Source organism: Myxine glutinosa, chromosome 1 (assembly GCF_964187855.1).
Source record: "Myxine glutinosa chromosome 1, kmMyxGlut1.1, whole genome shotgun sequence".
NCBI lineage: Eukaryota > Metazoa > Chordata > Myxini > Myxiniformes > Myxinidae > Myxine > Myxine glutinosa.
In genome coordinates this window covers 65,971,938-65,995,534 of record NC_136261.1, presented here as the reverse complement: position 1 = coordinate 65,995,534, position 23,597 = coordinate 65,971,938, and the positions used below count along the sequence as shown (strand labels likewise).

General features: G+C 48.9%; 1 protein-coding gene across 2 annotated transcripts in view; it reads right to left on the bottom strand.

Moving 5' to 3' along the window:
• Window positions 1–23,597, bottom strand: part of LOC137424739 (T-cell surface glycoprotein CD4-like) — a 66,478-nt gene that overhangs the window by 35,423 nt on the left and 7,458 nt on the right. For both annotated transcript variants that reach the window (XM_068112510.2, XM_068112501.2), the window contains exon 2: window positions 6,737–7,108. In XM_068112510.2, the coding sequence (XP_067968611.2) occupies window positions 6,737–6,884 (148 nt within the window). In that variant the 5' untranslated portion in view covers window positions 6,885–7,108. The remainder of the gene's footprint in view (window positions 1–6,736; window positions 7,109–23,597) is intronic.

The window sequence follows — 23,597 nt, the reverse complement described above, 5'->3', positions numbered from 1 at the left end:
AACATCTCATTCCAAAATCGTGGGTATTAATATGGAGTTGGTCCCCCCCCCCCCCCCCCCTTTGCTGATATAAAAGCCTCCACTCTTCTGGGAAGGCTTTCCACTAGATGTTGGAACATTTCTGCAGGTTACAATTCATCCCAAAGGTGTTTGATGGGGTTGAAGTCAGGGCTCTGTGCAGGCCAGTAAAGTTCTACCACACCGATCTCGACAAACCATTTCTGTATTGACTTATCTTTGTGCACAGGGGCATTACCATGCTGAAACAGGAAAGGGCCTTCCCAAAACTGTTGCCACAAAGTTGGAAGCACACAATCGTCTAGAATGTCATTGTATGCTGTAGCGTTAAGATTTCCTTTCACTGGAAACAAGGGCCCAGCCCGAAGCATGAAAAACATCCCCAGACCATTATTCCACCTCCACCAAACTTTACAGTTGGCACTATGCATTCGGGCAAGTAGAGTTCTCCTGGCATCTGTCAAACCCAGATTCGTCCGTCGGACCGCAAGATGGTGAAGCGTGATTTATCACTCCAGAGAACACGTTTCCACTACTCCAGAGTCCAATGGTGGTGAGTGTTACACCACTCCAGCTGACGCTTGGCATTGCGCATGGTGATCTTAGGCTTGTGTGTGGCTGCTCGGTCATGGAAACCCATTTCCTGTGAGGAAACCCATTTCCTTGGAAACCTGTGAGCTTGTGTGGCCTACCACTTCGTGGCTGAGCTGTTTTTCCTCTGAGGCATTTCCACTTCATGATAACAGCGCTTACAGTTGACCCGAGTATCTCTAGCAGGGCAGATATTTGACGAACTGAATTGTTGGAAACGTGGCATCTGATGACGGTGCCATGTTGAAAGTCTCTGAGCTCTTCAGTATGGCCCATTCTACTGCCAATGTTTGTCTATGGAGATGGCATGGCTGTGTGCTTGATTATATATACCTGTCAGAAATGGGTTTGGCTGGAACAGCCAACTCCACTAATTATAAGGGGTGTCTGCATACTTTTGGCCATGTAGTGGAAGGCTATTTTGTTGACCCCCTCACCCCCTCCCCCCTAGCAAGGGCACAGCAAGAGCCAATATTGGTGCTGGGAGGTGCGATGACTGGGGAGTTTGAGATGATTTCCCTGAAGTTGAAACTCTGTGGACACTACACGCTGTTACATCCCCTCCACTTTGTAGGATATCTCAGCTGCCTAACTAGTACACACCATCATCGATGCAGGAATCCCATGGCCTTGCAGGGAAATATAGAAAATGAAAAATGTGCTATGATGTATTCGAACAAGAAGGTACTGTTACGTTTATAGGGGGTAGGCAGTGGTTGCCTTAGTCCAGGTAGAATTGCATAGGTAGTGTGCTCCGACTGTCGTGAAAAAGAAGAAACACCATGTATCATAAGTAGGGATCAGGTAGACCGTATCTTGTGTAAGCGCGTATCTTCATTCCCATCACGAGGGGTGGGGTTATGTTAATTAGTTAGGGATTATGGGTAATTAATCCCAGTATGTATTGGCCTCTGTTATTTTCCTCTGTTCCTTATGACACCAGCAGCACGCACACATCGCCAGGAATTCACGCATTTATAACACTAAATAAAAGCGACCGGATCCTGGACATTCAACTACCGCTGGTGCCGCAGCCGTCAATTGCAACACAAGCAGGGAGGTCTGGGAGGCCACACCCCAAAGAGCAGTGATTGGTCCAGGATTGATTGGTGCAAGGACTGCTAAGATGGGACTATTGGATTGGTGGAGCAGGCACGGATGATGTCAGAGCCTTGAGTATAAAGGAACGCCCACCCCGGACATTTTTCTCTTCTTGCCTCTTGATTTCCTCGCATCTTCTCACTTTGGTGGTAAACAGTGACGATTTCATGTCTCACTCTGCTTCGGGATTACACGGCGAGCGGTCAGAGTTCATTGCGCTCCTGAGTGAGTGAGATTCATTGACAAGCACGTGAACATTTTGTAGCGCTCTTGCACCGGGGCATTGGCAGTCTGGACGATCGGGAGGAGGAGTGTGGTTGAGTGAACAAGGGCACGCTAAGGCCTACTTCCCGCTCGCGGAAGTGCAGCCTGTGGTTCCTGCGCAAGGACGTTTTGGCCTGTGACGATTCCCGATGAGGTTCAAGAGCAGCTCGGAGCTAAGTGCCCACAAAAAAAACGCATTTATTTTCACAGTTATTTTTCCCTTTGTGTGTATTCGAGTCTGTCTGGGGACGTCTCATTGCGGAATCTTATTTTGCTATGTATTATTTTGTTTTTTTGCCTTTAATAAAGCCGGTATTTTTGTACATTTTATATCTGTATCGGGCTTGAGTTAATTGTCGCAGGTTCGAAGACTTCCGGTGGAATACATGAAGGTAAGTTCGTCATTCTCTTTTCTCTCGCGTGTAACTAAGGTCCGCCGTTGAATTGAACGCCTTGGAGTGAAAGCTTGTTTGGTCATCCGTGTCGCCCTGTGGTATTCAATGCAAGGCAGACACATTACAGTACCATTCAGGCATCTCCATCCATACTGAGTAAGTTGTGGAGTCTCAGCAATTGGGTAGGTACATTTACATGTGGAATGGGCTCCACTGACCTAAGCCAGAGCTGATGAAATCCACTAGGGGATATGGTCATGGCTAGAACTTTTTTTTTCTAGATTGTCATTCTAGATTGTTATGTGCGGTTGTCCCACTCTTATCCTCCACCCCAAATTAACTTGTAACCACAAGTATAAATGCATGTGGTTAGGTTAAGTTGTCTTTTTGTGGATCACTATGGGAATATCTGGCCAAACTTGTCAATATCTGGCTAGACAGCTTCATGTCTTATCCGTGAAATTCCCTTGTGTTGAACTGGGCAAGTGTAGAGGGCAATACACATGTATCTCTCTTCCTCACTCTCCTTGCACTGCTCTCTTTCCTCCTCACCCGCAGGAGTACCTCTGGTTACGGCTTCCTCTCCGCTCCCACCTTTTGTTCATATGTGTTCTGTACCGTCCCCCAAACAGTGATGACTCCATCTACATTTCAATGTCTGACAACATGGACCAACTTCTATCCACTCATCCCAACGCTCTCTTCCTCATATGTGGTGACTTCAACTGTCATCATGCCACCTGGTTGGGTGTGGGTTCCTCTCTCACTAGTCATGGCACCTCAGCAAAGGACTTCTGTGACTCACTGGGATTGACACAATCTGTCAATTTCCCGACCCGGATCTCAGCCAATGGAGTATCTTCTCTTCTAGACTTGGTTATAATAAACTTCCCTGCTAATGTCTGCTGCTCTTCTTCTGCTCCAATCGGTTCTTCTGATCATGTGCTTGTCAAAGTGGACATCTCTCTGGCCATTCTCAGAGAGCCTCCTCAGCGTCGACGAGTCTGGCATTTCTCTCAGGCCGACTGGGACGGTCTTCAAGCAGCCATCAATCGTCTGGATTGGTCTCCCATCTCCACTGCCTCTGACATCAATTCTTCCTGGGAATTCTTCCAAAGCAAACTGATCTCTCTCATGCACAGATTTATCCCATCTCGCCTTCAATTGTCTTACCCTTCCTCCCGTCCATGGTACACTGAATCTTCTGGTGAGGCAGTTGCCCTGAAACAACTTGCCTTTGCCTCTTGGAAGGCTAATCCAACTGAAGGAAATCTCAGTTCCTTCCAGCAAGCTCGGAACAAGTGTGTGCCTACCCTCAGGAGTGCCAGGAAGCACTATCTCTCCTCACTCAAGAATGAACTCTCAAACCTGTCTCCTTCCTCCAAATCCTGGTGGCGTCTGGTCAAATCCGTTTCTGGTGTTTGTTCCCCCTCCATCCCCTCCCTTACCTCAAATTGCCACACAGTTGACATCGCACGTGACAAAGCCGAATGCCTCAACTCTGTGTTCGCCTCAAAATCCTTAGTCCCAAACCCATCTCTCTCTGTTCCCACCTTTCCCAGTCGAACCCAACTGCTCCTGGACTCTGTGTCCTTCTCTCCTGACAAGGTGGAGGAGTTTTTGTCAAACCTCGACTCTGATTCTGCAACTGGACCAGACGGCATCAGCCCACGGGTCCTAAAATCCTGCTCTGCCGCTCTATCTCACCCTCTCTCTGTTCTTTTCACCCTATCTTTTGCTCAAGATCATCTGCCAGCATCCTGGAAATCAGCTAACATTGCCGCTTTACACAAAAAAGGTGCAAAAACAGATCCTTGCAACTACAGACCAATCAGCCTGCTCCCAATTATCAGCAAAGTCATGGAATCCATCATTGCTTCGGATATGAAATCTTTCCTCTTCTCCAATGGCTTGATCTCTGATCATCAATTTGGTTTCAGACCAGGTCACTCTACTCTGGACATGCCGCTTCTGCTGTCTCAACAATGGATGGAGGTCCTCAATGCCAAACAGGAAATCAGAGCTGTCTCCCTTGACATATCAAGGGCCTTTGATACGGTCTGGCACCCAGCTCTGCTCACCAAACTCTCCTCCTATGGTATCCATGGAAATCTCCATGCATGGCTTGCGGACTTCCTCTCTGGTCGTAGTCAACGTGTGGCCCTGAATGGATTTCTCTCATCTCCCCTTCCTGTTCAGGCTGGAGTTCCCCAAGGAAGTGTGCTGGGCCCTGTGCTTTTTCTGGTCTTTATCAATGATCTCTCTGACTCTCTGGAAAATCCTCTCTATCTCTTTGCTGATGACTCCACTCTCTGCCGCTCCATTCCTCTTCCCTCAGATCGGCAGTCTGCAGCCTCCTCACTCTCTGAAGACCTGGACAAAATCACAGACTGGGCAAACAAGTGGAACATGTCTTTCAATCCTGACAAATCTCACTCTCTTACTATGTCTCTCTGAAAAGATCGACTGGACAACCCTCCCATCTACTTTCTCAACAATCCTCTCCAAGAAGTTCTGTCACTCAAGCTTTTGGGTCTCACTATCTGCCATGATCTTTCTTGGGAAAACCACATTTCCAAGCTGGCCTCCAAAGCCAGTCGCCGACTGGGCATCCTCCGTCGTGCGAAGTCCTTCCTCGGCACACCTGAGCTCCTCACCACATAAAAGGCTTTCATCCGCAGCTCAATGGAATACTGTTCTCCCCTATGGGCTGGTGCTCCTGCCTCACACCTGGCTCGGCTTCACGCTGTTGAATCCAAAGCTTTCAAAATCATTGGAATCTCCCGCGATGAAGGTATCTCTGAGGGCCTTTCACTCACTCACCGCAGGCAGGTAGGTGGCCTTTCTGTCTTCTACCGACTCCTCTCCGGCCTTGCTCCCCCAGCTCTCTCTGTGCTCTGTCCCCCAAATATTCCTACAGGTCGCACAAGATCTGCCAGCAACCCTCTGATGGTTAAACTGCCGAAATCTCGGCTCTCTGCTCACCTTCACTCTTTCATTCCTCTTTTCTCCCGCCTGTGGAACAAACTCCCACACTCCCTTCAATCCCTCTCCTCCCTCCAGGTCTTTAAAACAGCTGTTCACCACCATCTCTTATCTTCCCCCATCCATAACCTTGATCTTTTCTACCCCCACTAATTCACCCCAGATCCACCTTGTTTGAAATTCCAACTTCTTTCCTGGAAATCCTGGCAGTGTCCATATGTTTATACCTCTCCCACCCCCCCCCCCTTCACATGCCTCCCCCCCTTCACATGCCTCCCCCCCAAAGCCCTCTCCCTCCCACAGATCTCTCGATGTCTCCATGTCTCTCGGTCCCTGCTCTCAAATGTTGTGTTTGTGTCCTTCCCCCTCTCTCCCCATCTTGTCTACCGCTCCCGATGTTATTTGTTTTATGTGTCTGTTTGTCTTTCTGTGTGATTAATGTTCGCTCTTTCACGAGCCTCGATCTTGTATACAAAAAAAAAAAAAAAAAAAAAAAAATCCTTTCCACCGACCAAGGAAGGAGTGGGCAAACGACCCCTCCCATGTGTCTGTTTCTGGGTGAGAGGTGGAGTTCCATTAGTATGTGACTTTGGACTTGTCAGTGTCCACAGGAACAGGGTCTCAAAGCAGAGGAACAAAGTGACCAGTGATTGGAGGACTGCTTGGGTCAAAAATACCATCCCTGTTGCTGGTGATTCCTTTGTCTGGGGTGGGGGATGAGACAGAGATTTTTGCCACATGGAGCTAGGAGTGGAGAATAAAAACACGCATCCTGAACTTGGTGGTTTTCTTGCTTGCCCCTTCCCCTTGAGACAGCTGTGTACTCTGCTTATGATCCTCACCTCCTCGTGACCTTTCGGACTGCTCGCTGTGCCAGCATGTACTACTTTTACAACAACCTGGGGTTCTTCATCACATGCTTTCCTTTCTTACTTGACTGGTTCAATTTTCATGATTGGACGTGTGTATGTACACACCTGGGGTTTACCTTCAGCTGTTGGTCTTCCCTGTGTATCTTCTGCCCATCTTTCTGTCCGGCATTTCATTCTGTGTCCTCTCGTTTAATAATAATAGCAAATATAATAAGATATTTGCTTCTTAAAGAAACATAGTGTTCCTTGTTACCCAAACATCCCTCCACTCCCCCGCCACCAATGTTGGGCCTCATTTGGAATACCTGAAAGGCAAAATTGTTAATAGACCTGATATATAACCTGTAAGGTATTTGACCTCGCTGGACTACAGGTTGATGTTAAACCGCTCTAGAATTCGTCCTATCAAACCTCATTATCTCCATTATCCTCAGAGATAGCCTTCAATGTGGTTAGTAATTCCTCATTTTGGATAATCAAGGGGGTTGCCAACCACACTACATTACTCACCTTCAGCAGTAATGAGTTTTACCACCTTGAGCTTTGTGAGGATGTGAGTAGAAGTATTTCTGTAGTAGCAGGTGAATCTTCCAGAATGTTCAAAATGTACAGGTGAGAAAAGAAGAGAAAAATCTCCTTCGGCTCCACTGCCAGTCATGTTTACGTTATTAAATATATCCTTATCTGTGCTCTGATTCTTTCCTTCTTTATTGAAGTTTTTGTACAAGTGGAAGTCTCTGTGTGAGGATTTACTGTCTTCGAGCCATCCGATTTGAGCCCATTCATGCCACAGTGATCTGTTAAACAAACATGTCACCCTCACTGTGTCACCCACAGCTACAAACAGAGATTTCACTTCCACAGCTCGTGTTTGCTGTTCATCTGAAAATGCAGGAAAACATTACAATTTATTAATGAGTTGTTTGTAAACATTTCACGTTTTTTCATTAAATGTATATTTGATGGGAAATGTCATGAGAACCTTCTACAATCTATATATTGGAGTTTAAGCAAAGATCAATATGACAAAATCAGAACTGCACACAGTATCAGATTGGCGATTAGGTTATGGGGTGTGAAACGATTCCCTCCCCCGCAAACACACACACACACACACACACACACACACACACACACACACACACACACACACACACACACACACACACCTTGTCAGTCACATACACACACATAGTCACATATACACACACACACATAATCACATCCACATACACACACCTAGTCAAACACATACACGCACCTAGTCAAACACATACACGCACATAGTCATATACATAATCGCACACACACACACACACACACACACACACACACACACACACACACACACACACACACACACACCTAGTCACACACATACACACCTGGTCTCATACAAATACTTTTAATGAATTGTACAGTATTGGCCAGTCCTAAAATATAATATAATTTAAAGAATTGCTGTAAATGATGTTAATTTCACAACATCCTATATTCAACTTTATTTAAATTTTAAACTTCAAAACATAGTTCCCTTACCTCCTGTAAGAACCTTAACCTGTAAGCAAGTGACTGGTTTCCTGACGGCACGGATCATCAGCTGTGCACCGTTTTTACGGCATAGCCCATAGGGCAAAGCCGTCTAGAACAGTGTTTGTCCGTCCGTATGTCCCCTCAAACGTATACCAATCAGAGCTGAGGATCTGGTCACATGACAGGGTGATGTTATTACGTCTGATGTCATTACGGCGGTACGGCGGCTGACTCCGCACATCGCCATTTTAATTCCAATTTCGTCCAGGCCGAACATATCGTCGAACCTGTCATATATGACAATCACCATGCTCTACCTTTACATTTTTCATTCAGTGCGAAACACAAACAAACCGATTGTTAAAATGACCATCAAATATCAAAAGCATTGGCTATATGGGTCTTCCAACAATACGGTACGTATAGGCCTGAGGCTTCATGCCTCACCTTCGGACAGCTTCAAACAAATTAAGCCCAGGTTTCTTCATACAGTAGTGTATAGTTTCAGTAGTATCGTTTTCGTAGTAATAATAATAATATCGAAAATATAACCATAACACTTTCATCCCAATGTCGTGAATGGAAAGGTAATGGATTGAAGCGGTGTATGGTTCATGAATCAATGATAAGCAGTGTAACCGCGGAAGTAAGGAATTATCCTCGGTTCTTTTTATCGTAATATCATTTTCGTAATAATGATAACGTAACGTTAATATTATAATAAATGTAATTGTAACACTAATCCTTTCATAGTGACTGCAAAGTTACTAGAGGTTAAAATATAACTTGATATATTAATACAATAGTATGAATCTGTGATTGGAATGATAAATGATGCTGTTTGGAATGAAAATAGAGAGAATGTGCTGTCAATGCCTGACGTTCCACTGAAGGTGGCACACAAATGTAGAATTCATTGGTTCATCGTTTGCCATTCGCCGTTTTTTACCCAAGTCATTCACGAACAGGCTGTCCATGCCTGAAGTCAAAAAATGTAATACTTACATTATATGCTAACTGTTAACTGGTATCCCCACCTAGGTCTTACTATCGTCATCAACTAAAGTATCAAACAAGCCCGGCTATGCCACTGTTAGACTTTCAGTCTTGTTTTCTTGAGATTTTGGTCCTTTCAACCCAGGACCTCTCCAAACAGCAGATCCACAACCTCGGTCATAGATCCACATCAGTAGATCACCTACGTCAGTATATCCACAACCTCAGTAAATCCACAACCTCAGTTGCCTCCAGGCAGTCAGTCAACTCATCAATGCAACATCACTAATCAAACTTTACTCGCTACATGATTTAATGTATCATTACATACTTGTATAAAGCCCGTCAAAAATACCGGGTTGGAACAGTTTATTTGAAGGTGCAGCGTGAGCATGCCAAAATCTGAAGCCTCGGCCTAGTGTCAGGTGTGCTTATATCTTCTTTATTTATCAGACATCCTACAGATGTAAATGAACACTCACTTTACTCTACACGCATCACGAATTTCACCTCCCTGGGCCTTGTATTTATTGTGATTAAAAAAGAAAAAACACTTCTGTAAACCGACATTGGGCTCGGTTTGCAAGCCACCATCTAATTACTCTGCTTTGGGGTATTCGTAATCCTCGGGGTCTTTTTGGGTCCTCTGGGTCATTTGCATCTTTTGGGTGCTCATGGTCTTATTGCATCCTCGGGATCTTTTGGGTCCTTGGGGGTCTTTTTTGTCCTCTGGGTCCTCTGGGTCATTTGGGGTATTTGGGGTCTTCATGGTCTTTTGTACCTTCTGGGCATTTTGGGTCTTCTGGTTCCTCAGGGTCTTTTGGGTAATTTGAGTATTTTGGGTCCTCTGGATCTTTGGGGTATTTTGGGTCTTTGGGTTATTTTTGGGTCTTTGGGGTATTTTTGGGTCTTTGGGGTCCACTGGGTCCTCAGGGTCTTTAAGGATTTTTGGGGACTTTTCAGTGTTTTGGATCGTTTGGGTCTTTGGGGGTCTTGAAGGGTCTTTGGGGTTTTTCCAGTCTTCTGGGTCTTTTTGATCTTTTCAGCCTTCGTGGGTTTTTGGGGTCTTCAGGGTCTTTAAGGGTTTTTGGGATATTTGGGTCTTTGGGGTATTTTGGGTCTTTGGGGTCTTTAAGGGTCTTTGGGGTATTTTGGGTCTTTGGGATGTTTTCAGTCTTTGGGGCCTTTTGGGGTCTTTGGGGTATTTGGGGTCTTTGGGGTATTTTGGGTCTTTGGGGTATTTTGGGTCTTTGGCGTATTTTGGGTCTTTGGCGTATTTTTGGGTATTTTGGGTCTTTGTGGTCTTTGAGGGTCTTGGGGTCTTTGAGGGTCTTGGGGTCTTTTCAGTATTTTGGGTCTTCAGGGCCTTTACGAGTCTTTGGGAAAGTTGGGGTCTTCAGGGTCATTTGGGTTTTTGTGGTGCTTTGGTCTTTAAGGGTGTTCAGGGTCTTTTGAGTCTTTTGGTTCATTAACGGTCTTTTGGGTCTTCAGGATATTTTGGGTATTTGGGGTATATTGGGTCTTCAGGGTCTTTTGGGGTTTTTGGAGTCTTTTGGGTCTTCAGATTATTTTGGGTCTTCAGAGTCCTTGGGGTCTTCTGGATCCTTGGGGTATTGTGGGTCCTTTGGGTTTTCTGGGACCTTTTGGATCTTCAGGTTTTTTTTCAGGGTCTTTTGGGTATTTTGGGTCCTCAGGGTCGTTTGGGTCTTCAGAGGCCTTTGGCTCTCCTGGGTTATTGGGGGTCTTTTGGGTCCTCTGGGTCATTTGGATCCTGGGGTCATTTGGGTCTTTTGGATCTTTATGGTCTTTTGGATCTTCTGGGTCCTTGGGGTATTTTCGGTCCTTGGAGTCTTTTCAGTCTTTTAACCGGTGGACACACAGTCGTGTTCAAAGATTGCCCATTAAAACCCCACTCAAATCCCTCCAAAAGCGCTACTCAAAGCCTTTAAAACGGAACCTTATGAAGGCGGGCAGATACACAGATACACAAATACACAACACACACATTGTGTTTTATATGGTAGATTATGACTCCCATTATATGATAATACATCAAATCATGCACATCTTACCATAAATATAACGTGTCCACCAACCAGCATGTCCACCCTACTTACCACTAAATCAAACTTATTCAAATACGAGCAAAAGTACCTGGCGTTGCCGGACAATGCAGAGTCTCTTCATGCCGGGAATATGAAGAGAGGGGGGTGGGGGAGAGAGGAGGGAAGGGGAAGGGAGAGTGGGAGTGGGAGGGGTAAGGGTGGAGAAGGGGAGGGCAAGAGAGAGAGGAAGGGGAAGGAGGAGAAGGGGAGTGAAGGCGGATGGTGGGGAGTGAGAGAGGGGGAAGGGAGGGAGAGGAAGAGGGAGTGGGGAGGAAGGGGAGAGGGTTGTACTTAACATTGTAATGGTCATTATTTCCCACGTTAAATTCCTAAAGTTTGTAAGTTCGTCAAAATATATCGGATTTCCATCAAATTTGTTGCAGTCGAGTGTTAAACCATTCCAGCGATCACCAAAACCGAAAACAGAAATCGCATCAGTGTTAGAACAAACCCTCTAGGTCTTGAGGAACATTTGAGAAGATAATCTGACCTAAAAATCCCCATGTTGTGCTTGAAAGCCGTAGGTTGTTCAAAATTCATCGGATTTTCACCGAATTTTCTTTTACCAGGGCCTTTATCGACATTAACTTGCTACTAAAACAGAAATTGAATCTGAGTTAAAATAAACTCGCGAGGCTGCTCGAAGCAGATCCCCAATCATCATCATTTCCCATGTTACATACTTAAATCTCGTAAGTTAGTCAAAATTTATCCAATTTTCACCAAATTTGTTGTAGTCAAGGGCTCAACCACACCAGCTCCTACAAAAACCGCAAATACAAATCAAATCCAAGTTAAAATAAACCTGTGAGGCCGCTCGAAGCAAAAACTACATTTTCCCGAAAGGAATTCCCGATTCCCGATGTATAAGGCATGCATTGCCCATCCTAACATAATGCGAAAGCTAATAAGGCCAAAAAAACAAAACATGTTTAGCGTCCTGCCTTTTTGAAAAAAAGGAGGAGGCACCTTTTTTTTCCTTTTTTTTTTTCAAAATGGCCGCCAGGCTCATTTTTCCCAAGATGGTCGCCTGCTTTTTTGTTTCTTTAGATTTGAAATGCATGTAGAATGTTTGGGTCTTGACGATCTGTGTTGACAAAATACAACATGTACTGAGTAACATATTAATAAAAGACTAGTAAAAGAGACCATTTCATATATTTGCATACTGTACTTTGTTTTCTTTTGTCTTTATACAGGTATACAGAAAAATTCAAGATGAGATTTGCAAATAATATCTTACCTATTTTATTATTACAATACAAGTCTGTCTCGAAATCAGAGCATGTAGAAACTACAGCACGCTAGCACGCTAGCGCTAGCGCTAACATTCTATAGCACGCTCCACGTTTTGCTAGTCTACAACAACCAGCCGCATATTACTGCCGGACCTGTATGTACATGTATCACAGACGGGATTATTTTGTGTGAGCGGCCATGAAACAATTATGATGGAGACTATCAAATCGAGAGAGTGAGAAAATTGATTGCTCGCGATCAGTCGAACGATGTTTAAAAAAAAAAGGAAAAAAAAAGGAGGCGGCCTCGAAAAAGGAAGCGGGCGGTTACGCTAAACATGAATATTTTTTGGTTTGGACTAAGCTTATGCACGCAATGATATTGTTGTGTGATTCCCCTTGGTTAACACCAGGAGAAAATCACGGATAACCAAAGTGAGCTTCAACTCCAGGGGTTCAGTTCAAATAGCGGATTTATTATATCGGTGCCGGAGGAAGAAGAAAGAGAAGAGGAGGAGTAGGCTGAAGAGCTTACCTTCACAAACGCCGGCAGTTCCAAAGCCTGCAAAGAAAATAACTTACACAAACACGGATTTAGAAATGTACAGAGAAAATAATAAAACCATTTATTACAACGGATGCCGGGAAAAGAAAAGCGCGATGATAATAAATAATGTTCCTATATGGAGCACTCCCGCACCAGACCTAAACACAGACAAAGGGAAGATAAATAAAAATAACCGTGTGTGTGTGTGCACTTAGCTCTGATCAGCTCATGAGGGTCTCGCCAGGGTCTGCGAAGGGGTCCAGACATCGTGCGCATGCAAAACGAGCGCGTTGGTGGGAACTCGGCCTCGTACCCGTTCACGCTGCAGCACTCGCACCAGGCCTCGCCACGCTGTATCGGCAAGTCGCGCGTCGTTCCCACCTGCAGAACTCTGCACATCTCCCGGTGGTGTCTCTGAACACTTCATCTCCCCACCAAAATCCGATACCAACAAGAAGATGAATATGTCGGCGTGAAGGGCAATAAGCAAGGGTCCAGGGTCAGTGAGCAAGGGAGGAGGGCAAGAAGAAAGTCCAGAGAAAGAGCAAGAGCAAAAATGTTGGTCTCCTCATACTTTTAACTTTGGCTTTCTACGTCATCAGCGCTTCTCCACCAATCCCTGCTGGCCAACCCCACAGGTTTAGCTCTCCACCACTCACACTCAGCCCCGCCTCTCACGTCCTCGATGGTATCTGGCCAACCGGTGTGCTGCTTACTGTTCCTCCTTCTTTCCCCAATCGGCTGGTAGTTTCTTGCTTCGTAAGTGACCGGTCACGGCTCCCTCCTTAACCTGGCCTTTGGTTGGTCGACTCCCACCCAATTGCGAGTCCTTCTGGGCGTGGCTCCCGGCCTGCCTGTGCGATGTGTGTTCAACCAGGCGGGGTTGTTAGCCCTGGTATTGATGTCTGGCTTCCGGTTAGTTATTATTTCTTAATTGCGTAATTAGTGTACTAATGGGCGATTGATTCCTAGTGTCTAATGTGGTGCCATTAGGGACAAAGGATAAATCACAGAGGGAACAACGTACAAGGGGTAATTTACCCTTATCCCCTAAGCTCATTAACATGCCCTGCCCCCTCGTGGCAAGGACAAATATACAACTTAATCCGAACACACCATCTAAACAGAACTTATTACATCAAGGTTTTCACATGACAATCAGTGCACGATACCTCCACAAATCTATCTGACTCTACATATCACTCTACCCCACCGACATAACAATATTCATAACATGACCGAAAGACCTCATTTAGCCAACCTGATTTGCCAAAATCCACATGGCCTAAAGTCTAACATCCAGCCAAGAGCAAGCCGAGGCACGAGGCCTATGAGCCATATTTGAAAACACTAGTGCACCTGTTCCCCACAGGGGGCAGCAGGAAGGGCCATTCCTATGAGATATATAGATTACAGTAGATCTACAGTCGGGCCTCAATAATATTGGGGAGAAGGGTGTGTTCAGTTACCAAGTTTCTTGTAGAGCGCTGTGGAAGTGTAAATTTATGAAGCAAGTCATTTCTAGGAGCCACAAACCTCCATTCCTAGTCTGCAAGTGTCTTTTTGTGGTTTCCATGCAAAGTTTGGGATCCCCCTGCAGTTGGCAAGTTGTCTCCGGCACTGACCAGAATCGTGGCTCGAGAAGAGTAAAAATTCTTAGTGGAAGCAATGGTGAACCACATATTGTCAGCAATGACTGATGGAACATTATTACAAATAGGGGAATATGTAATACAGATGGGATGTGTTTTTGGAAAATAATGTGATATTGGATCGAGTATGTCTTATTGAATTATATAAGCAAATTGGAGAAAAGATATTGTTTTCTTGGTAAATAATTAAATAATACAACTGATGCCACAATGTCTAACCAGGTAATTTCTGCATTATCAAGGTTTGCTTACCAATGTGCTCGGTGTGCAAGCTTTCATTGTGACTGTGAATAATCGACTCAGCACGAAGTCTGAACTAGATATTGTCTTGATAAGTGAATGTAAAGTACTTGGTGATTATTTTGCAGAGTCAAGCAATGGGGGGGGGGGGGGGGGGGTGAAAGGATTGCTCTCCGCTGACCATTGTTAAAATGGGCCCAGCGCACGCTATTTTCTTTCTTACTTGGACTTTATTTAATAAATAGTTTTATGAAATTGCCAGCATTCTCAGGAAAATCTCTCAACAAGAACGATAATTAAACACTGAATCAAAATAGCTTATTAGTATTTGATAAGGGTTAGTCTGAAATATGAAAAATCCTATAGAAAATCCATGGAGGCTAGCTCTCTCTGGCTCCCTGCTTCTCAGTAAAATCTTTTGTGGGATTGCAGTAGGATTTGACTTATGAGGGAAAAGATGAGTTTGCAAATTGAAAAAGGATGGGATTGCCATAGCTATTGAAGTGACTGTTTTAATTGAGTATGGACTTTTCTTATTTAATTGCATGCCTATTTTGAAGTTTTAAATGACTTATCAAAACCCATGTTACTAGTGTGTTAATTCGTAATATGGTATAATAACCCTCGCATCAAACAATAAATGAATTACAGAAAAAACCACAAAATGGTTAAAAAAAAAAGTGCTTTGAAATAAAGTAAGTGGTCTTTGTTCTTGTCGTGTCGAAAATGAGTAAAAGATATATCCACTTCGCTGAGAATGACCTTCAGATGTTCTTGAAGTCTTCATATGGGATTAGAGAGACGGGGCTCCGAGGTGTTTTGCAGGAGACAATGGAAAAGCAGAAAACCGCATTAAAGAATTTGAAATGCAAACCTGCTGTCAGCGGGGAGCAACCTCATCCTCGACACTTGCTCCCTCCCACCCAAACTTTGCCCAACCAATCCTATTGCTCTCCTCCCCTCTCTTCGCTCCTCCCCCCTCCACTTGCTCCCTCCCACCCAAACTTTGCCCAACCAATCCTACTGCTCTCCTCCCCTCTCTTCACTCCTCCCCCCTCCACTTGCTCCTTCCACTTGAGGATGTTTTAAAAATCAGAACGGATGACCAAATAGCCAGGATTAGCACTGGGTCTGTAAGATGTTGGTTTGCTGTACTTAGGATGTTTTACTTGGCTGGTCAATTCTGTATGTTTACACTGTATGTTAACTGTATTCTATGCATGCTGGTGTTTGGTGTGGCATGTCTTTGTGCATCTCTGCTGTACTAGGATTTCACTTGGGACCTTCTGTGAATCCTGCAATGTAATTTGTGAATTGTGATATGGTTTGATAAAGGTTATTGTTTCTTGCGGTGTATTTTCTGGCAGACAGAAAGTGTTGTCCTCCTCGAGAATTAAAATTTGTGACTCTCTTCTGACAAGTTGATGGACATTGAATTTTTTGGTTCATCGATTACATACTACTGTAGGAAAATATCCCTAACAGCGCTCATCAAGTGGCTTAAGCATTCGAGCAAGCACTCCATTCAAACCTGTAGATAATGAACAGCTGGCTTGGCAAGTATGAGCTATAGATGTTTGGTCAATGAACATACCCCGGGTGTCCTCCCTTTCAGTTTCATGTTAAACAGCAGTAGTAACCGTTTCAAATGGCCGCCACAGAAAACGTCACGTTCACGGCAGAAAGGGTCACGTTATTAACCATTGTGGGATATATAGATTAGAGTAGATCTTCACTCAGTTCCGTAAGTAAAATTTGCCTCACGGATGTCGAGGTTCCTCCAAATTTCTTTCAGTTTCGTGTTAAACAGCATTAGCAGCTATTTAAAAAGGTAATCAAACGTGTTTGTGGTTTATAATATTTTTACCTCTGGTAGCGGCCAGTACTCACATGAAACACCATGATAAGCCATTTATAAAATGCAAACCTGCTGTCAGCACAGTGTTAAACTGTGCAGTTTAACACTGTGCTGAGAAACACAGTGTTAAACACAGTGTTAAACAATAACACTGTGTTTATTCAATGAGTAATCACCCTTTGGGGAAGTGGGATATTATTAGTATTAATTTTGTTTTGTAATAACATTGATATTATGCTTTTGTTATTAGAAGCGGCTTTGGAAAAACGGCACGATAAAGCTCTCTTAGCACGGATATACACATCAACATGCATCCCCATTGGTGGGAAAAACCTCCTTGGCGGAGAAAATCCCCTTGGGGAGAGGGGCAAATTAATATGCTACAACCTTCATTGTGTTACCCTTAGTCCTCCTGTCAAGTTTAGTTGAGATTGGATAAGTAACAACCGAATGTATCACGGTCAAAATCGTCAGACAGACAGACAGCAAATTGCGTATTTTAGTATGATTCATAAATCAAAAACCATAAGGGTTACAAACACAAGACTTACCTTATTCTTCTCTGGACACCCTTGTCTTTCCAAATATCCACCCATATCAGCAGCTACAGCACAGGAATCCTGTCTCACGACGGTCTAAACCCAGCTCACGTTCCCTGTTAGTGGATGAACAATCTCAATAGGCCAAAACGGAATGGTGGCTTAAGAACCCAGCAATGTGACAGTGGGCTGAACAAGATGGAGGACCGCCATTTTGGTAAGGCTTTCTATTGGTTTTTGGTATGAGCACCTTGTTAATCTTCTTCAAAAAGGGTGTTTTAACACAACAAAACATCCAGTTTTCATCTATGCGTTCTCTTGGAGATCGAGAGGTATGCATGCAATGTTTGGGGCCGCTAGGTTTCATGGTTTTGGAGTTATGGAGGGGATACACACACACACACACACACACACACACTCTGCCTTTTATTATTATAGATTCAAACAGTTATTTATTTTTATAACGGCTTTTCTACGTGCTGCCCTGTCTCCTCGCAACTGCGAACTTAAAATTGTTTAAAATATATCCTGTAGAGTCAAACCTCACCATCCACCTGTCCACGCTCTGCCATTTCACGTATGTGTGCTTAACTTTCAGACACCCTTTCTCTCCCTCTGCGCCTATATTTCCATGTACCCGCGGAAAAGTGAACCCCTCCCCCTTTAAACTCATTCGATTTAAAGAAGTTTTTATTTTTTTTTCACTTTTTCAGTTTTTTCACCTGGCAGATTTTGCACGTGTGTTAATTTAACACTTTTAATGAAGATGCAACAGAATAAAAAGAACAGCAGAAAGGAACAAAATAATCTTTCTGAAAATAACAAGGGTGATGATTATGGTTAAGAAGAAGAACCCAGTATTCAGTTTGTTCTGTTGCATTGGAGATGCCACCGAAGACGCATGCAATGTTTGACAGGCCGCTCCACGTATAACAAAACACATTATTAAAGACTGCGCGCTCCTGTCTCTACTAAGGCAAAGGCACATATATAACCAGCATTCTGAGTATTGTGCTGCAATACATGTCCCCTACCAAAGTTCAAAGTGCCATAACTTTGTCAAAAATGATCGAATATGCAAATTTATGCACGGTTGATGCTGGTTTTCAAATTTGATCTGAAGTATGCTGAGACACATGTGTGTCACGCCTCGCCTCGTTGATAAGCCCGCAAGGTCCCTCCGTGGAGCGGCCTGCACGTATTGCACTGTGTGAATTATATAATTACCAACTCACGGTCTGAGGTCCTAGCGATTCAAGAGATTGAAGGAGCTGCGCTCCAACGCGAGTCGAAAGAATTGACGCGACCAAAGAAGGAATTCGTCCGAGTTGCTTTATTGAAACAAAACAGCTCAGGTATTCTGATAAGCCCGTTTATTGGGCAGCAATATATATACACATTTATGCCGGGGCGTTTGCCCGGGAAAACCGAGACCAGGCATGCCCGGGTGTCAAGGGCGAGTCCTGGAAAGGCGAGTCTGGACATGCCCGGGCGTCCTGGACGCGGCCTGGCAAGTCGAGGCTAGGCGTGCCCGAGTGCTCTGGGCAAGCCCTGGAAAGGCGAGAGCGGGCATGCCCGGACGCTCTGGGCGAGCCCTGGAAAGGCGAGTCTAGACATGCCCGGGCGTCCTGGACGCGGCCTGGCAAGTCGAGGCTGGGCGTGCCCGGGCGCTCTGGGCGAGCACTGGAAAGGCGAGAGCGGGCATGCCCGGGAAAGACGAGACCGGGCGTGCCCGGGAGGTTCGGGCGTGCCCGGGAACAGCGAGTCCGGGCATGCACAGGAGAGGTGCGTCTGGGCCCGTCCGGACGAGCCCGGCATGGCGATCGCGCCCTGGCCGCGTCCTAGCAGGTGCAAGGCGATTGTGTACATTCAGCGGGAACCGCTACACACGCCCCTCCAGAATCGACCTGCACCGGCAGGGTCAATTTAAGGGGGGTCCGGATGACCCGGCCGAAGCGACCCCTGGAGGGTCGTGGGGGGGGGGGGGTCCGATCTGGTGGTGGGTGGTCGAGCGGGGGGAACTGTGGATGGGGGCGGCTTCGCCACGGAGGAAGGGCCAACCGTGGTGGTCGGTCGACGTCCACGTGCGCCGGTTTGAGGCGGTCCACAGAGATCCGGTCCGACCGGCCGCCGACGTCGACGACGAAGGACTTGTCGCCCCATCGCAGGACCCGGAAGGGCCCGTCGTACGGCGGCCGGAGTGGCCCCGGTGCGCGTCATGACGCACAAAGACGTACTCCGCTGTGCGAAGCGCCGGGGGGACGTAGGACTGGGGGCCACCGTGGCGGGACGTTGGCACGGGGGCAAATCGTCGGGCGGCCTCCTGGAGGTCCGAGCGCTGGTGTGCGGCGGACCAGGGACTGGTAGCGTCGGGCACGAACTCGCCCGGGACGCGGAGCGGCTGGCCATAGACGAGCTCGGCGGCGGACGCCCGGAGGTCCTCTTTGAGAGCTGTGCGGAGGCCCAAAAGGACCCACGGCAGCCGGTCGGTCCAACCGTCGTCCTGAAGGCCGGCCATGAGTGCGGCCTTCATGGAGCGGTGAAACCGCTCGCACAACCCGTTGGCTTGGGGGTGGTAGGCCGTGGTGTGGTGCAGCGTGACACCCCAACGAGCGGGCGACCGCGCCCCAAAGTTCGGACGTGAACTGTGGGCCGCGGTCGGACGAGATGTCCGCCGGTGCACCGAAGCGCGCGACCCAGATGGCGGTGAACACCTGCGCCACGTCGGCGGTGGTGATGGAGGTGAGGGGGCACGGCCTCCGGCCACCTGGTGGTCCTGTCCACCATGGTGAGCAGGTGGGTGAACCCCCGCGATGGGGGCAGGGGACCGACCAGGTCCACGTGTACGTGGTCGAAACGCCGTGCAGGCACGGTGAAAGGGGCTAGCGGGGCCTGGGTGTGGCGGTGGTCCTTGGCCCGCTGGCAGGCCGTGCAGGCGTTGGCCCAGTCACGGACGTTCCGTCGAAGGCCGTGCCAGACGAAACGCGCCGACACCAGCTTCTGAGAAGCTTTCCGGCCCGGGTGAGAAAGGCCGTGGATGGAGGCGAAGATGCGGCGCTGCCAGGAAACGGGCACGATGGGGCGAGGCTGGCCCTGGGAGACGTCGCAGAGCAGGTCGGTGCCCGCCAAGGGTATGTCGGCCAGGCGGAGGCCCATGTCCACCGACCGGAGGGCCTGCACCGAGGTATCGGTGGTCTGGTCGGCCGCCATGAGCGCGAAGTCCACGTCGAGGTGGACCGCGTTCGCGCTGGCCCAAGAAAGACGGTCGGCCATGGCGTTGTCTTTGCCGGCGACGTGCCGGATGTCCGTGGTGAATTCCGACACGGCGGAGAGGTGGCGCTGCTGGCGGGCCGGCCACGGCTCCGTGACTTTGGCCATTGCGTAGACCAACGGCTTGTGGTCGACGAAAGCCGTGAACAGGCGGACCTCCAGGAGGTGTCGGAAATGGCGAACGGCCAGGAATAGACCGAGCACCTCGTGGTCGAATGCGCTGTATTTTAACTCGTTCGGCCGGAGTTGCCGGCTGAAAAAAGCGAGTGGCTGCCAAACCCCGTCTACCCATTGTTCATGGACGGCGCCCACCGTATTGTTGGAGGCGTCCGTAGTGAGGGCGATGGGCGCGTTGAGCACCGGGTGAGCCAGCAGCGTTGCGTCAGCGAGGGCCCGTTTTGCGCTCGGGAAGGCCGCGTCCATGGCCGCGGACCAAACGATGTCATGCTTGGCCGGCTTGCCCCGGAGGGCCTCGTAAAGGGGCCACATGAGTTGAGCAGCGCGGGGCACGAATTGGTGATAAAAATTCACCATGCCGAGGAACTCTTATAGGGCCTTGATGGAACGGGGACGCGGGAACGTGGTGATGGCCTCGACCCTGGTCGGCAGCGGCACGGCCCTGGTCTTGGTGATGCAGTGGCCCAAAAAGTCAACGGTCGTCGTGCCGAAGTGGCATTTGGCCGGGTTGACAATTAAGCCGTGCTCGCTGAGGCGACCGAATAGTGTTCGGAGGTGGAGGAGGTGCTCGGCGCGGGACGTGCTGGCGACGAGGATGTCGTCCAGATAGACGAAAAGAAATGGCAGGTCGTGCAGTACGCCGTCCATTAAGCGCTGGAATGCCTGGGCCGCATTCTTGAGGCCAAACGGCATCCTCAAAAATTCGAACAGGCCGAACGGCGTGATGACGGCCGTCTTCGGGACGTCGGCCGCCCGGACAGGTACCTGGTGGTATCCCCGTATCAGGTCAATTTTGGAAAATATGACCCGTCCCGCCAAACGGGCGGAAAAGTCCTGGATGTGCAGGATCGGGTACCTGTCGGGGGTGGTAGCGTCGTTGAGGCGGCAGTAGTCGCCACACAGGCGCCATCCGCCCCCTGGCTTTGGCACAATGTGCAGTGGTGAGGCCCACGCGCTATTGGAGCGCCGCACAATGCCAAGGTGCTCCAACGCGTCGAACTCGGCCTTTGCCACGGCGAGCTTGGCCGGGTCGAGGCGGCGGGCCCTGGCATAGACCGGCGGGCCCGTAGTGGGTATGTGGTGCTCGATCCCATGCCGCACTGTGATGGCCGAAAACGTCGGCCGCGTGAGGGCCGGGAATTCCGCGAGCAGGCGAGCGAACTCGTTCGCCGTCGGGAGGGCGCACGCCAGTTCGGTCGGCGCGGAGCTGCTCATCGTGCACGCCAGGGAGCTGAAGGTCTTGGCGTTGACAAGGCGACGTCGTTTGACGTCGACCAGCAGCCCGTGCGCGCAGAGGAAGTCGGCGCCCAGCAAAGCCACGGGGACGCAGGCGGTCACAAAGGTCCACTGAAAGCGCTGGCTGCCGAAGCAGAGGTTGACGTCGCGTGGGTGTGTATGGCCGAGCCATTAGCAGCGACCAAAGAGGGGCCGCAAACGGCGTCCTGCCTGTCCTGCTCGGAGGCGGGTATGACGCTCAGTTGGGCGCCGGTGTCACAAAGGAAACGCCGCCCGGACGCTTTGTCCCGAATAAAAAGGAAGTTGCCCGAGTGGCCGGCGCTCATGGCTGGGAATGAACGTCGGCCCGGCCATTTCCCGACTTGCCGAAAGTGCACGGGGGTCAGCACGTCCGAGCCTTGTGTCAGAACCTGGCGTGGTAATAACACCACGCCTGGTCAGGTGGAGGCCCCGGCCGTCGTGTCGGAAGCGGTCGGCGCGGCGTGGCGGCCGCCAGTTGCACCGGCAGTTCGGCCTCCAACCGCGCAGGGCGCTCGGGCGTCGTGGGCGTCGCCTCGGACGGCGGCAGGCTCCAGGTAGCCGCGCCGATGTGTTGGCCCGCCGAGGAGATCTTATCGGCTTCCCTGGCGAGGGCGCGGGGATCGGTGATCGACGTGCCAGCCAGGGCGAGGCGTACCGGGTGAGGCAGCTGGCGAAGGAACAGCTCGCGGAACAGAAAATCCGGAGAGTGCTCACCGAGCAACGAGAGCATATAGTCCATGCGCTCGGACGGGCGCGTGTCGCCGAGCTCGGGCAGGTCAAGCAGGCGCCGTGCGCGTGCCGCCGGTGAGAGGGCGAAAGCGTCGAGGAGGAGCGTCTTCAGCGCGTCATACTTGTCAGCAGCCGGCGGGTGCTCGAGGAAGCTCAGGGCGCGGGCCGTGGTGGCGGAACCGAGCGCTGCCACGACGTGGTGGAAGCGGGTGTCGTCCGCGGTGATGCCTCGCAGGGCGAACTGGGAGTCCGCCTGGGCGAACCAAACAGCCGCGTGAGCCTCCCAGAAGGTAGGCAGTTTAAGAGTCACTGCCGTTTCCATGTCGGTAGGTCACCAGTGAAGGAGCTGCGCTCCAACGCGAGTCGAAAGAATTGACGCGACCAAAGACGGAATTCGTCCGAGTTGCTTTATTGAAACAAAACAGCTCAGGTATTCTGATAAGCCCGTTTATTGGGCAGCAATATATATACACATTTATGCTGGGGCGTTTGCCCGGGAAAACCAAGACCGGGCATGCCCGGGTGTCAAGGGCGAGTCCTGGAAAGGCGAGTCTGGACATGCCCGGGCGTCTTGGACGCGGCCTGGCAAGTCGAGGCTGGGTGTGCCCGAGCGCTCTGGGCGAGCACTGGAAAGGCGAGAGCGGGCATGCCCGGACGCTCTGGGCGAGCCCTGGAAAGGCGAGTCTGGACATGCCCGGGCGTCCTGGACGCGGCCTGGCAAGTCGAGGCTGGGTGTGCCCGGGCGCTCTGGGCGAGCCCTGGAAAGGCGAGAGCGGGCATGCCCGGGAAAGACGAGACCGGGCGTGCCCGGGAGGTTCGGGCATGCCCGGGAACAGCGAGTCCGGGCATGCCTAGGAGAGGTGCGTCTGGGCCCGTCCGGACGAGCCCGGCATGGCGATCGCGCCCTGGCCGCGTCCTGGCAGGTGCAAGGCGATTGTGTACATTCAGCGGGAACCGCTACAAGATATCCATTTTTAAAATATTTTCGTTTAATTAACGATATCTGCCAAACCACGTGCCCTATCGCAAATTCCAAAATGACATTTTAGTAGACTGACATGCTGAACAGATCTGTGAAGTTTCCCCTCGAGTGGATCAAAAATGAGGGAGGAGCTCGGTTTTAAATGTTCATGCTTAAAAGCGTCATAGCTGTGAAACCTTGTGACGCATGGCGTCATGCTCGTTGACTTTTTTGTTCGTCATGCATATGCGATTCTGCCTGCAAAGTTT